The 15,927-nt window shown below is 27.2% G+C and overlaps 1 protein-coding gene across 1 annotated transcript in view; it reads right to left on the reverse strand.

The window, feature by feature from the left end:
* Positions 1–15,927, reverse strand: part of LOC107440167 (uncharacterized) — a 31,002-nt gene that overhangs the window by 1,756 nt on the left and 13,319 nt on the right. The window contains exons 4-5 of the mRNA XM_071180536.1: positions 14,989–15,020; positions 13,199–13,262 (exon numbers count right to left, since the gene is read on the reverse strand). Of these exons, the coding sequence (XP_071036637.1) occupies positions 13,199–13,262; positions 14,989–15,020 (96 nt within the window). The remainder of the gene's footprint in view (positions 1–13,198; positions 13,263–14,988; positions 15,021–15,927) is intronic.

Raw genomic sequence — 15,927 nt, forward strand, 5'->3', positions numbered from 1 at the left:
AAAAAAAAAAAAAAAAAAAAAAAAAAAAAAAAAAAAAAAAAAAAAAAAAAAAAAAAAAAAAAAAAAAAAAAAAAAAAAAAAAAAAAAAAAAAAAAAATCATAGTTAGGTTCTGTGCTGCAATAAAAATTAATTTTTTTCCTATCATTTAAAGTTCTTAATTTAAAAACATGAAATTAATAAAATTCGAGAACATTAGCTGGTTTCTAATAAATATCGCAGTGAAAATCGTGCTTTTTTTGCAATATAATAGAACGACATTGGACACGGTTAAAAAAATAAATCGTTTTTTAAAAGATAGAAAATTAAGCCATTTTTGAAAAAATCACGAATAAAAAAAGGAAATGTTAATCATAAACAAGCACCTTTAAGAATGTTTAATAGCAGCTTAAAAATAAAAGTTTTTTTCGTAAAAATGTGACGATTGAGTCTTTAAAAAAAATACTAGCATTAGTTTTTTTTTTACAAAGAATTTATATAATAAAATCGTATTTTTTTATAAATTGAATAAATTGTTTATGAATTAAATGGTATCACACGATAATGCATATTTTAGGAACTTCAGTTTAAAAAAGTATATCAGCACACGTAAAAAGCTGGATAATAAAATAAAAATAATAATTATAAAATAATAATAAAATAAATAAAAAAGGTTTAAAATATATTAATAAATTTCGGGTGTGCATTCTAATATGAAAATTAAGATCCAATTCAATAATCACTTAGTTTATTCAGGGTGTGTAGCCAAATTTTTCATCAAAAAATAAGCACCTTCTAGGAACTTTGTAAGCACTCAAAAAATATTTTTAAGCACTATATACATTAACAAAATGCAAAATAACGTTTAAAGACTTTACATGATCATGACAAAATAACTAGTTTTCGACAAAGAACACTAATCTTGGTTATATTATTAACCATTAAAAAATGATCGAGAGATTTTTCGGTTTGATCTCAGAGGGTGGAAGATGAAGCTTGTAATTGAGAATATTTAGCAAAATGAGAGTGCTAGAATCTCACCGAACACAGCTCACTATACTCACATGCGGACTAGCAAGTATTACATCAAACATGTAAAACAAGGTTGCCACAGAAAAAAAATTAACCAAATAGTTGCTTTTAGTAGCCTAAAGCATGAAAATAGTTGCCAAAAACTATGAAAATAGTTGCCTAAATAAGAAAAAAAATTCAGCAAAAATAAGACTAAAATTTTATTAAATGACTTAATTGTCGTATACCATGATCCATTTAGTCAAGTTGGTGGCAAATATGAAAATTTTTATATAAACTATTAGTGTAAATATTATAACATCGCGTAAATATTATGTATGGTGAGTTTTTGTGAAAAGTGATTACTCAAATTAGAAATTCATGCTTAGTAATATCGTATTGCAAATTGGGTTTCTTAAAACTATGCAGAATTTCGTAACAATAACCGTTGAAAAGGCGATCGAGAAACGAAATAAACTTACGATACAGTCTATGCAAATTGAACGCATTAAGAAGTAATGATTCAAATTTGCAATCTAATTTTTTTTTATTTTTTAATGTTTTAATTATTTATTTAATTTTTTAATATCTTATTATTTTTATTTCACATTTTTTATTTTTTAAGAAAAGAAATTCAGTGTGTTCCGAAGATTTCGTAGACTGCAGGTTTTCAACAAAATTTATGCTAAAAAAAACATTTCTAGGAGTACAAAAAAGTCTCCTAATAGTCTCCTTTTCCAGAAAATAGTTGCTTTTTCATCCTTTTCAGGCAAAAAAAGTTGCCATAGTCGCCTCATGATGAAAATAGTTGCATTTTAGTCGCCCTAGTAAAATGATTGCAGATTTTATAGGCTATGGAACGACGATAGGCCGAAATGGATTGTGGTTGAATGAATTGTGAAAGCGTTGAATGGAACAATGTGAAAAGCACACTTTTGCAAAATACGCGGCGAAAATGGACACGGTAAAGAAAAAAAAAATCTCATTTTCGAGAAGGGAAAATGAAGCACTTTTTAGAAACACCCAACGAAAAAAGCACCTTTAAGGAAGGGCTCTTGAAAAATCGAAAATAGGCACCTTTAAGCACTTTTTAAAAACTCTACGCACCATGTTTAAGGACATGCTNTTTAAAAACTCTACGCACCATGTTATTTGATGAAAAAAGCTCTTGGTAGAATGTTTAAAAGCTCTTACATATTTTGCAAATCACCCGCAACAATTCTTGAAGGTTGCATCAAAACATTTTGTGCGTTTATGTCGGTTTCAGAGCGATTTATGACGGTTCAACATCATCCAATATGTATTATTGAATTATGATATGCCAGCAAACTTCCAACGTTCCATGACGGAAAATGCTACTTTAATACTATGTTGGTTAACCATCAAGAAAGGTTCGATTTTCATGGACCAACAATCCACGATGATTCCAACTGTACATTTCCAGGATGGTTTAATGGAAATTTTTGTTGGTTCTCGGGCATAAACCATTAAAACTGTATTTTTTTTATGTTGGGCCATCATAAATCAGTCCGAATTTCTACATTGGGATGATGGTTAATGCCATCAAAATTATAATTTTTGATAATGGAATTATTGATGGTTTGCATCAAGATTATGTTGGTCCATCAATGGATAACAAAACATTTTGACTTGGTACAGTCCATGGCCACGTTATCAAACGCACTCTACGATTCTAGGCAAAATCTTAATTATCACGTGATATTATACAGTTTTGTTCTTTTTACGCGACTGAAATCGGCTTGCACTTGTTTACGTTCGCGTATCCTATTGGTTAAATTAGACGATATATAATATAAATTCGACCATTGGATAAATTAGACGATATATAATATAAATTCGACCATTGGATAAATTAGACGATAATAATATAAATTCGACCATTGGATAAATTAGACAATATATTATATAAATTTAGAATACTTATTATATCACGTATTATATTAGTATATTCAGGGTGGCCACTCAAATCAGGTTATAAATTTCCCTGATTTTTCCAGTAAAAATCTTAATAATTTCCAGGTCAGCGTGTTTTTTTTTCTTTTTTTAAAGTGTAGGTGGGTACAAGAAAAGTTTCAATATTGTAAGGTATTTTGCTTAAAAAGTTTTTTTTAATATATCATCTTTAATAGATATGGAGGAAACTATATGTTTAGTTTGCAGAAAATAATGCTTTTAATGAAAAAAAATTTTTTTTAAAGAGTTAAGTAGTTTTTGCACAAAATGTACCAAATAGCAAATACATACAAGTGACAAAAAGAGCCTTGAAAAAATACTGTTCAATATATTTTCATTAAGCAAAAGAAAAAAATTCGAGGCGATTATACATCTAAAATTTTTTATATTTATTTACATTTATAGTTATATTTATTACATTTAGAGCCATTTTATAATGTGTTTTTATCTAAAGAGTGCTCTTGATAAAATTCGTTGATATAATTTTCTTGAAATTAATATCTAAAATCAAATGCCTAGATAATGTTGTTTGTTTTGAATTACAGGGATGAGATTAGCCAAAACGCAAAAAAGCTGAATTTCCACGATAGTAAATTTTACGCAAGCGCAACCCTTTAATAATAAATTCCAGACAGTTTAAGGTAATAAATGTGTTGACATACAATTGTGTACTAATCTATTATTATAAAAACGATTACATTGATACTTAACATTTAGTGAAAAAAGAAAATTACCAATTGAAAAAATGAAGCTGGAAATTATATTTTTCCTCAGTTCACATAAGAGACAATTACTACTTAAAAAAACTACCTGGTTTAGCAAATTAAAACTACTGAGATATACATTAATATTTCATTTCTTTTAATAAATACAGTTATGTGATTTACAGCAAATATATCAGTAATAATACTTTTTAAATTATATTGGAAAAAAAAACTTAACCATGAACCGAATCATTATGTTCATATTATAGTCTAATCTAACTACAGCCCTCTGAAACATATCAATAACAGTGAAGTAGAAATATATAGTAACTCCTTAACATACAAAAATTGCTATTTTTGTTTGAAAAATTACATGACAATCAGCAACTGTTTAGATAATTGTTTTTTATTTGATAAGAATTTTGCATTTTATAGCAAAAATAACAACAATTATAAATAAAAATTTTTATGATGAGTTGACTCTTTCCCCCCCAAAAAAAAATTTAATTAAATCCCTTTTTAAGTGATTGCTTTTGTTTGCTATATCTTTTATGTTTGCTATATCTTTCATGTTTGCTATATCTTTTATGTTTGCTATATTTAGTCGTTAGTCCATCTTCAAATATCTTGTGACAAATCCTATTTTTTCTTCCTTGCAAGCACAGAATGTAAGTTTTGAATATATTCCCTTCCAGTTTCTCTGATGCTGTAACACTTACATATACTAATAATCGTCGTTAGAAAAACAGTCACCTTTACAGTAACTAATTAAAAAAAATTTACTTCTTACAAGAATCGCGATAGTTGATCTTAAAATTGCGTGAATATGAATAACAATTATGGATTTTGAAATCACATGAATATGAAACTAGATATACGATTTTGAAAATGATAAAATACAAACTGGGATATAGAATTTTTAAAACGCGTAAATACAATCACGATTCATAATTTTTAGATCGCGTAAATACGAATCATGATGCGTAATTTTTAGATTGCATAAATAAGAATTATGATGCATAACTTTTAGAATGCGTGAATGCGAATCCAATGCTTTATTTTAAAATCACGTATAAATACGAAAATCAATGTTTGATATTATAAAGTGCATGAGCAAATCAACACATTGAATTTTAAACTTGCGTGAATACGAATCGTTACATAGGTTTTAAAAAAGACGTAAATACGAATCACAATATCAGATTTTTAAATCTGGTAAATAAGAATCGCAACGTACAATATTCAAATCACGTGAATAAGAATCGCAACACGCAAATATGAAAAGCAATGTTTGATATTAAAATCGTGTGAAAAAGAATCGAGATATTAGCAGATTCCAGGCTTGGGACCTCTAAAAAGCTTGTCAGAAGCAGCGTCGTTTGAACTACGAAAATCGGATCTATTTGGAGGGCGGTTTAAAAAATTCGGAAAATCTTATTTGCTGCGTGTAAAAGGGGAGAAGATTGGTAAAATAAGTAAAAATCAGAAAGGATTGGTAGCTATGTAGTTTCAATTTTCTGTTTCTTTTTAAAAATCGGTGAATTTTCTGAAAAAGCGGAATACTTATAAAAAAAAAATGAAATTTTTAGAAAATCTGAATTTTTGATAAAAAAAAAAAAAAAAAAAAGCTGAAATTTAAGAGATAAAAGTGAAAAATGCGGAAATCCGCTAAAAAAGAGGAAAAATCTCATCCCTGGAATTAGCACTATTTTTTTTATGAGATCAGTATTTGCAAACGCTAAATTTTCAAATTTCTTGTTGCATACTCTATAGAAAAAAACTAGGTAAAATTCTTTAAATTTTATTCTTTTTTTTCTCTCATTTGAAATAAGAATATTTAAAGAATTCCAATCTAACCACATGGCTTTTTAGTTTAGATTAGTTAATTTTTTTGTTTTGTTTTTACAACTGGGCAATTCCATGATGTCGGACCTAAAATATGAACATAAATTTCTTTAAAAAAAAAATCTTATAAAACATAAGTTTATAATCATCAAATTTTTATACTAAATATTTAGTACAATAATCTATCGAAAAACAATTTGCTTGATAAAAACTGATTATAAGTTAAAATAAATTAACTAAATTGTTGGTGTCGGATGTAAATTGCAAGAAAGCAAAAAATTATTACTCATATACAAATTGTCCAAACTGTGTGAACTTGTTTGTAATTTAAATGTGAACTTGACAGAATTTTGAAGTCGACATTTGAATAAAAAATTATATGCAATTCTTAACTTGTAAAATACGATAAATGTTTTTCATTTAATATATATATATATGTTTTTCATTACATTTTTCATCTTGTAGAAGTTAGTTGAAAAATAGTTCAATTTAATTTTAACTGTGCAACATATAATAATAACAATGTAAACAAATAGAACTACATTTAAACAATATTTCCTTAAATTTAATAACTTTAAAAACCCTGGAATAAAAAAACTGCTATTTTTCTTTCTTTTTCTTAAAAAAAAATTTGGGAAAAAATGGCAAAAAGTTTCGTTACTTTTATATACAATGAAAAAAATAGTTTGAAAAAATGTCACTGTATATTAAGGAACAAACAAAAAAAGAAAAAAAAATTATTGCATTAGACTATAAAAATTTTATCTGGGGGAAAAATTGCACAGGGAAAATTATAATTTAATAGCTTTATTGCCTTATAAAATTAAATAATCGTTTTGAAGAGTTCATACAATCTTATGTTTGGTGTTTTAAAGCAGATATTAACCAATATACATTTTACTTGTATTTAGAGGCATAGTTAATGGTAAACAAGAAAGAGCATATGTTCCCCGATTGTAGAACTAAAGATGTGTCAAATTTAATATAAAATTTTATATGAATTCTACAATAAATGTTTCTATAGTTCAAGTTTTGTTTTTCTTCTTCCTAATCTATAAAATCCTAATAAAAACATATAAATTTTTTTATATTCTAAGTTTATGCATTATTTAACATTTTTAATGAGCTTTTTTGGGTAAAAGGAGAAACAGTTTCGGAAATATTTTTGGAATGTAAGCAACATTTACAATTTTTTGATATTGTGATTTATAAACAATACGAATTTTGAATCAAAAATCAAATGTTTACCAACAAAACAGTAAAGTTAAATGTTAGCATCTGGTTAGTTCGTAAAAGAGCCGTTCTTTCAATAAAATATATTTTGGAAAGTTAGAATGAAATCCAGAAAATTAGCACCAATGCAATTGTAAACGATTTTGCTGTTAATTATGTTATGATCAATTATTATGTTATGTATTAATTATGTTATCAGGGGTCTGTCCAGACATTTTGTGAAAGGTCCGTTTTTCGTGAAATTGTGAAAAAATTACTCACATTCTTTCAACCAGGGTCCGCTTTTATGAATTTGTGCAAATAGGGTCCGTTATTTCAGAAAAAAAAACTTTTTCAAGGAGTTTTTAAATTGTAAAGACATACAAGATTATGCTCAACACTGTAAAATTATAATTAAAAAAATTAAATTTTAAAAAATAAACAACAATTGCTGCTTCTAAATTAGAGATGCAACATACAAATATTTGGTATTTAGCCTATACTGCTGAACGCAGTATATTAATTTCGGACGAATAATGGAAGAAGCGTCTGACGAAGACGAAACTTAGTTCGTTTACATTTGTCTTTCTTTCCCCCCTTCCTGGGAAGGGTTTATTCGATTAACAAAACAATAATGAAGATAAACAAATAAGTGAAGGGTCCGATTAAAAGAAAAATCATTTTGTGAAGGGTCCGTTTTTAAGTTAAAATATTTTGTGCAGGGTCCGTTTTTATGAAAAGATATTTTGTGAAGGGTCCGTTAACGGACCCAAATTTCTTCTAAACAGACCCCATGTTATTCAAGAAAATGAAAGATTATTTGGTTTTGAGAAAAAAACAATTCATTGGATGAGAACACAAAAGCTTTCAGAAAAAGAGTGCAAGATAAAATCTATTATTAAACTATAACCAATTATTTTTTGAATAATTTTAAAAAGTTAAAAATGATTAAAAAAAATTTAATCATTTTCTTACAGAAAAAAATATCCCCCAAAGCATTGGAAGAAACTTGAACAATAAATAAATTCAGCACACGAACTAGAAGATTAAAAAAAAAAAAATCTACTTTTATAAACACAAGCAAATATCCTATAACCCCTTCGTCCACCCACACCACTTTACTTAATTAAATAGTACCATAATCTCCAAAGAGGTTTCTCCATTAGTAACTATAGCAGAATTCCATGCAGAATTTCATATTTCAACTGTTTGATGATAAATTTACGACTAAATAAAAGTAGATATAACGTATGGTAAAATAATTTAAATTAAGGGAAAAATTTCAGCTTTTATTTGAAATTCCCTTATTTTTCCAGCTTTTTATCCAAATTTTCCTGACTTTTCCAGGTTTTTTCAAGTGTAAAAAAATTCCCTGATAATTTCAAGTTTTCCTGGTGGTTGGCCACCCTGATATTACAATAGTTACAGGGTGGCCACTCAAATCAGATTTCAAATTTCCCTGATTTTTCCTGATAAAAAAATCTTAAAATTTCCAGGTCTGTGTTTCTTTTTTTCTTATAAAGTGTAATATGTGTACAAGAAAAGTGTCTATATTATAAACTATTTTATTCAAAATGTTATTTTCTTTTAACTTATCATCCTGAAAAAATAATTTATTTTGAAAATTTGGCAAGATTTTTTATTTATTTTTTAATGTTTTGGTACAACATTAATTTTTAAGAAATTAAGACACGTGGAGAAAATATGTTGTGGAATTTTTTTAATGTGTTACTTTAAGTAGTTTTTCTTCAAAGTGCACCTAGCAAATGACAAAAACAGAATGACCAATAAGACCTTGGATAAGTCTTGTTTAATATATGTATAATAACTAAGCAAAAAGGAAAACTGTTTCAGGTGATTATATAATACATTTTTATAATAACAATGGCTCCCAAAAGTGTTTGTCCACTTATAACTTTTATTGAAATAGGAAATAAAAATTCAGTAATTAAGATGAATATTTCAGATAATAAGATATTAATCAAATATTAGCAAAACTGCATGGTATTTTAAAAACAAAGCGAAAGTTTCTTTTAAAGATATCAATAATCAAATAGCAACCAAAATTTTACCCCACGAAAGTCATCATACACTTAAATATTTTACAATTTCAGAATTAAAATTATCGTCTATTGTTTTAATTTGTTCCTTTAATTATTTTTCATTTAAATTTTTATACATTTATTTGCACTTTAGTATCAAGCTTATGATAGCAAAATTATATTTTAATTTTTGCTTCACCGTAATATTTTCTTTTATCATATAAAAATAGCTCATGGCCATAACAAAACAATATGTTAAATTTGAAAGTTGATTATTTGTCATCATAAGAGGTAAATCAGTAATGAATATTGTTAAATTAGTTTAATGCGTCCTATTGCGGGCAAAGAAGGACTGGACTTCATATCAGAGATAAAAATTATAAAATTTGCGGAAAAATTCATAAATTCACAAATGAGTATTGTAAAAGTTTTTGTAACATTTAATAAAAAATATTCTGCTCGAATTTCACCCGACAAAAAAAAAATTAGTTAATTTACTTACTAACTTATAAAAGCTCTATTGTAGATGTGACAGGAAACTCTACTAAATACTACTACAGTAGAGTCCCGATTATCCGAGTTAATGGGGACCGCAACAAACTCGGATAACCGAAAAACTCGGTTAAAGCGAAGAGTATAAAAACGGAAAGAAAAAGAGAAGGTATAAATGTAATATATTTAAGAAATACAAAAAGTATGTGAGTATACCACATACAATTNTAAAAACAAAGCAAAAGTTTCTTTTAAAGATATCAATAATCAAATAGTAACCAAAATTTTACCCCACGAAAGTCATCATACACTTAAATGTTTTACGATTTCAAAATTAAAATTATCGTCTATTGTTTTAATTTGTTCCTTTAATTATTTTTCATTTAAATTTTTATACATTTATTTGCACTTTAGTATCAAGCTTATGATAGCAAAATTATATTTTAATTTTTGCTTCACCGTAATATTTTCTTTTATCATTTAAAAATAGCTCATAGCCATAACAAAACAATATGTTAAATTTGAAAGTTGATTATTTGTCATCATAAGAGGTAAATCAGTAATGAATATTGTTAAATTAGTTTAATGCGTCCTATTGCGGGCAAAGAAGGACTGGACTTTATCAGAGATAAAAATTATAAAATTTGCGGAAAAATTCATAAATTCACAAATAAGTATTGTAAAAGTTTTTGTAACATTTAATAAAAAATATTCTGCTCGAATTTCACTCGACAAAAAAAAAAATTAGTTAATTTATTTACAAACTTATAAAAGCTCTATTGTAGATGTGACAGGAAACTCTACTAAATACTACTATAATTAGAAAAATTAGAATATTTACTAATAGGCAGAGATTTTTTTGAAAGTGTATGATGGCTTTTATGAGGTGAAGTTTTTGCTACTTTTTGATGATTGATTTCTAAAAAATAAACTTCTGCTTTCTTTTTAAAATATTCCATGCAGTTTTGCTAAGAATAGAATACATTTTTTATTATTAAATAGCCATTTTGAAATATTCATTTTAATTAATGAATTTTTATTTCCCATTCCATTGAAAGTCATAAGTGTACCAACACTTTTATGAGTCACTGTATTTACATTCCAATATATACTGTATATTGCAGTATATCTTAACGGTGCTTTTTATAAAATTCATTGATCATATTTTCTTTAAACCAATATCTCAATTCAAAATTTTTAAATGTTTTTTCGAATAAGAATTATTATTTTAAGAGATTCAGTATACAAAAATTAAATGTCACAAATTTAAAATTGTCTAATTTTTTGTTGTATACTCTATAGAAAACAAAAGATTAAATTCTTTAAATTTTATACTTTTTTTTCTTATTTGAAATTAAAATATTTAAAGAATTCCAATTTAAAGACATAATTTTAGTTTAGTTAATTGTTTTTTGTTTTAACAACTAGAGTCCTGTACAGTGCAGAACTAAAACACTAAGTTTCGTTTTCCTTCTTTGTACTAAACACATATGAATAAATTAAAAAAAAAATTATGTTTAAAATTTATTTTATCATTTAATATGTTTCCTATACATTCTTTAGTTTTTGTCAGCATTTTAGGGTAAAAGGATGAATAGTTCGGGAAATATCATCTCTGGAAAGCAAGCAACATTTACGAACTTTCGATATAGTGATAATTATACAATTCAAAATTTAAATCAAAAATCATATATTGACCAAAAAAACAGTAAAATTAAATATTAATATATAGTTAGTTCTTTAAAAAAACCTTTTTTTAAAAGTTAAAATATGTTATAAAAAGTTAAAATGAAATAGAAAAAATTAGTATTAGTGCAACAATTTGTCGACCAACATTGCTGTTAGCGGTTGTTAAAATAATGTGTGATTGGTTGACTTGCTGAGAAAAAATAATTCACAGATTTCTTTGAATAGGAGTACAAAAGCTTTCAGAAAAAGATTGCAATATAAAATCGATTATTATTAAATTATAACAAATTAACTTTTTGAGAATTTCATAAGTCAAAAAGGTTTCTACATTCGTTTAGCAACCGTGGGCGAAATTTATGTGGCATTCTAGTTTAACAGAGCTGTAATGGAGCAAATTTTGATGCAGACAAAGTATTGTTAAGTTAGTGACATTTCAGCTGTTTAGCGATACATTTCCGTCTAAAAAAAGTGGGTAGAATGGATGAAATAATTTAAATTAAGAAAATTAGTAAATAATTTAAATTAGTGAAATTAAAGCAATTATTGAAGCTAAGATTTCCAGCTTTTCTCTAAAATTCCCTGATTTTTCCAGGTTTTAATCCAAATTTCCCTGATTTTTCCAGGTTTTTTCCAGTATAAAAAAATTCCCTGACAATTCCAGGTTTTCAAGGTTTCCCTGGTGGGTGGTCACCCTGAGTTAAACATAATTATTAGACGCATTGCAGTTTTTTAGTAATTGCGTGTTTTGCACGTTGTTGTATGCAAATACTTTTAAGTATACATGTAATGGGTTTTTATTCAGGTTTTTTAATAGACTTCCGATTTGTATTTATTTTTTACGTATTGCATTACAAATGGTAACCAATTAATACACGAACGTAAACAAGTGCAAACCGCGTAAAAACGATAAAGCTGTATAGAGTATCATCTGATAATTAATTAAGATTTTACATAGACTCTTAAAGTGCTTCTGATAATTAGGCCAGGTTACAGTATATTATTTCCAGGGGTCTGTAAAGACATTTTGTGAAAGGTCCTGTTTTTGTAAAATTGTGAATAAATGACTCGTAATTTGTGAATATAAAATAAACGTTAAGTCACATTCTTTCAACCAGTGTCCGGTTTTTATTAATTTGTACAAATAGGGTCCTGTTATTCCAAAAAACTTTTTCAAGGAGTTTTTAGATTGTAAATAGATACAAGATTATACTCAACACTGTAAAATTAAATTACAAAAAAAAAATAACAATAAACAGCAATTGTTGCTGTTTATTTTTGAAATATTTGGTATTTAGCAGGGGTCTGTTTAGAAGAAATTTGGGTCCGTTAACGCAGGGGTCTTGTTTAGAAGAAATTTGGGTCCGTTTACGGACCCTTCACAAAATATCTTTTCATAAATATTTTAACTTAAAAACGGACCCTTCACAAAATATTTTAACTCAAAAACGGACCCATCACAAATTTGTTTATCTCCATTATTATTTTGTTAATCGAATAAACCCTTTCTAGGGCAGAAAACAAGAAAGATGGATGTAAACGAATTAAGTTTTGTCTTCGGCAGACGATTCTTCCATTATTCGTCCGAAATTAATATTCTGCGTTCAGCAGTATAGGCTAAATACCAAATATTTGTATGTTGCATCTCTAATTTAGAAGCAGCAATTGTTGTTTATTTTTTAAAATTTAATTTTTTTAATTATAATTTTACAGTGTTGAGCATAATCTTGTATGTCTTTACAATTTAAAAACTCCTTGAAAAAGTTTTTTTTTTCAATAACGGACCCTATTTGCACAAATTCATAAAAGCGGACCCTGGTTGAAAGAATGTGAGTAATTTTTTCACAATTTCACGAAAAACGGACCTTTCACAAAATGTCTGGACAGACCCCTGTTTAGCCTACACTGCTGAACGCAGAATATTCATTTCGGACGAATAACAGGAGAAGTGTCTGACGAAGACAAAACTTTATTCGTTTACATCGTCTTTCTATTCTACCCCGGGAAGGGTTTATTTGATTAACAAATAATAATGAAGATAAACAAATTTGTGAAGGGTCCGATTAAAGAAATCATTTTGTGAAGAGTCCGTTTTAAGTTATAATATTTTGTGAAGGGTCCGTTTTTATGAAAATATATTTTGTGAAGGATCCATTAACGGATCCAAATTTCTTCTAAACAGACCCCTGATTTCTAAAAACTTTAATCCTTACAAATCAAAGAATCGAAACAGAAAATATAAAAAGTGAGCTCACCTCGTCGGAATCGTCGGAGGGCGCATGCTGACGTTTCCGGGAACGGAGCTTAGGAGCTGGAATCCTTAAAAGACAAAAAATATTTGTGTAAAAATTGTGCATGCCAAACAGTTTAATGGGTGACAATACCCATGAAGTTACAAAAGAACTGACAATTTTTAACAAATTAAACACTGCACACATATTATTCTAGGGAAAACTGTTAAAATAAGTGAACATCTTCAGACCAAAGATACTCAAGGTCAATTAAAACTCCTAGTCAGGGTGCGTAGCCAGATTTTAAACAAAATATAAGCACCTTCAGGGTGGCCACTCAAATCAAATTTCCCCTGATTTTTCCAGGTTTTCCAAATAAAAACTTCAAAATTTCCAGGTTTTTGTTTCTTTTTTCTTGTTAAGTGTAGAATGTGTACAAGAAAAGTGTCTACATTATAAAATATTTTATTCAAAATGTTATTTTTTTTTAACATATCATCTTGAAAGAAATTATTTATTTTGACAATTTGGGAAGATTTTTTATTTATTATTTAATGTTTCGGTGCAACATTAAATTTTAAGAAATTAAGACACGTGGAGAAAATATGTAGTGGAAAATATATGTTGTGGATAAAATATGTTGTGGAAAGCATTAAATGTTTACTTTAATCTGCACTTTCAATCTCAAGAATCAAAAGATTTTTAAAAATGTAATTTCAAATGTGTTGGAATTTAACACACAACAAGAAAGTAGTTTCATTAACTAAAATTAATTAATGCAGCAATTCCTTTAAAATAAATTTTTAAACTAAGAAAAGAAAATAATAAAAGTATCAATAATTTAAAACACTGTTTTTTACTTTTTAAATCCAGATAAAAATCTTAAAATTTCCAGGTTTTTGTTTCTTTTTTCTTATAAAGTGTAGGATGTGTACAAGAAAAGTGTCTACATTATAAAATATTTTATTCAAAATGTTATTTTTTTAACATATCATTTTGAAAGAAATGATTTATTTTGACAATTTGGGAAGATTTTTTATTAATTTTTTTAATGTTTCGGTACAAAATTTTGAATCAAAATTCATATATTGACCAACAAAAGACTAAAATTAAATATTAATATATAGCTAGTTCTTAAAAAAACCTTTCTTTTAAAATTAAAATATGTTATAAAAGGTTAAAATGAAATAGAAAAAATTAGCATTAATGCAACAATTGTAACAATTTGTCGACAAACATTGATGTTAGCGATTGTAAAAAAATGAGACTGGTTGGTTTGCAGAGAAAAAATAATTCACAGATTTCTTTGAACGGGAATACAAAAGCTTTCAGAAAAAGAGTGCAATATAAAATCTATTATTATCAAATTATAACCAACTAATTTTTGGGAAATTTTATAAAGTTAAAAATACAAAAACATTTTGTCAAAATGCGCTACGGACCGACTATAGGCCAAAATGTATTGTGGTTGAATGAATTATGAAAACGTTGAATAGAACAATGTGAAAACCACTCTTTTTGCGTAATTAGAGGCAAAAATTGATACGTACAGTAAAGAAAATCTCATTTTGGAAAAGGGAAAATTAAGCACTTTTCAAACACAACCCATGAGAAAAAGCTTCTTTAAAGTCTTTTAAAAAACTAAAATAAGCACCGTCAAGCACTTTTTAAAAATGCTACGCACCCTAGTTAACTAGTTATTTGGTAATTAATATTTAAAATTGCTCGATTAGACACACACCCTAAAACGAGTGAAAATAAACCTTATTTTGCTATCTGGGATAGTTTTATAAGCCAAGAAAAAGTCAACTTACGATCCTATGCTATGTCCAGCAGAGCCTGCCTCCTGAAATCATAAAAAAAGTAAATAAATGCACGTTCCTTAGTGTCATAAAAGAATATTTTATAATTAAACAGTGACTTTTAAAAAACTTAGCACTAAACATGCCTATTTCTACCATAGTCGGTCCGGACTTTTATGTTTCTTGATCGAATGTTATGAAATATGTTGTCAGGAAGGAAATAAACTAAAAAATATTTACCAATTTTCATGTATTACAAACACAAAGAATGAGAATTTTTAATTCATTACTCAACGCATTTTTAACATGTACAGGATGTTTTCCGCAAACATATTTATTCTAATTACTATTATTTCTATCGTTTTAATATTTATAAGAATATACAGTGAATTCGCGATAACTCGAATCTGATAGGACTGACGAAAAACTTCGACATATCGGAAGTTCGACTTACCGTTAGTTTCGGTTTTGGACTTTCAAAATATTGTCGGATTATTTAATTAATGCTTATTAATTACAAATCTTCTAAATGCTTACAATATTTAAGATCATTTTTCTGACAAGCCATTTACGATAAGACTGTTTTAAGCACTTTATGATACCTGACTGCAACTTTGCTGTTGTGTGTGGCGGGAGAAAGTGCAAGTTAACTGCTTTCAAATTAGGTAGATCACTATGCGCTGTGCATTTATCCATAAAGAGTATCAGTTTTCTTTTCTTAGCGTAGAATTTCCGATCCAATTTTCTTACATAGTCTTCAAATAATACTGATGTCATCCAAAACTTTTTGTTAGACTTGTAATCCAAAGGATACGTTTTTACATTCTTGAAACATCGGGGATTTCGGTATTTTTCCGATAACAAGTATGGGCAATTTCTCTGTCCCAGACGCATTTCTTTCAACTAGGACAGTCAAACGTTCCTTGCTCATTTTACCCCCTGAGCAGTTTT

This window comes from Parasteatoda tepidariorum, chromosome 4, assembly GCF_043381705.1.
Source record: "Parasteatoda tepidariorum isolate YZ-2023 chromosome 4, CAS_Ptep_4.0, whole genome shotgun sequence".
NCBI classification, from domain to species: Eukaryota; Metazoa; Arthropoda; class Arachnida; order Araneae; family Theridiidae; genus Parasteatoda; species Parasteatoda tepidariorum.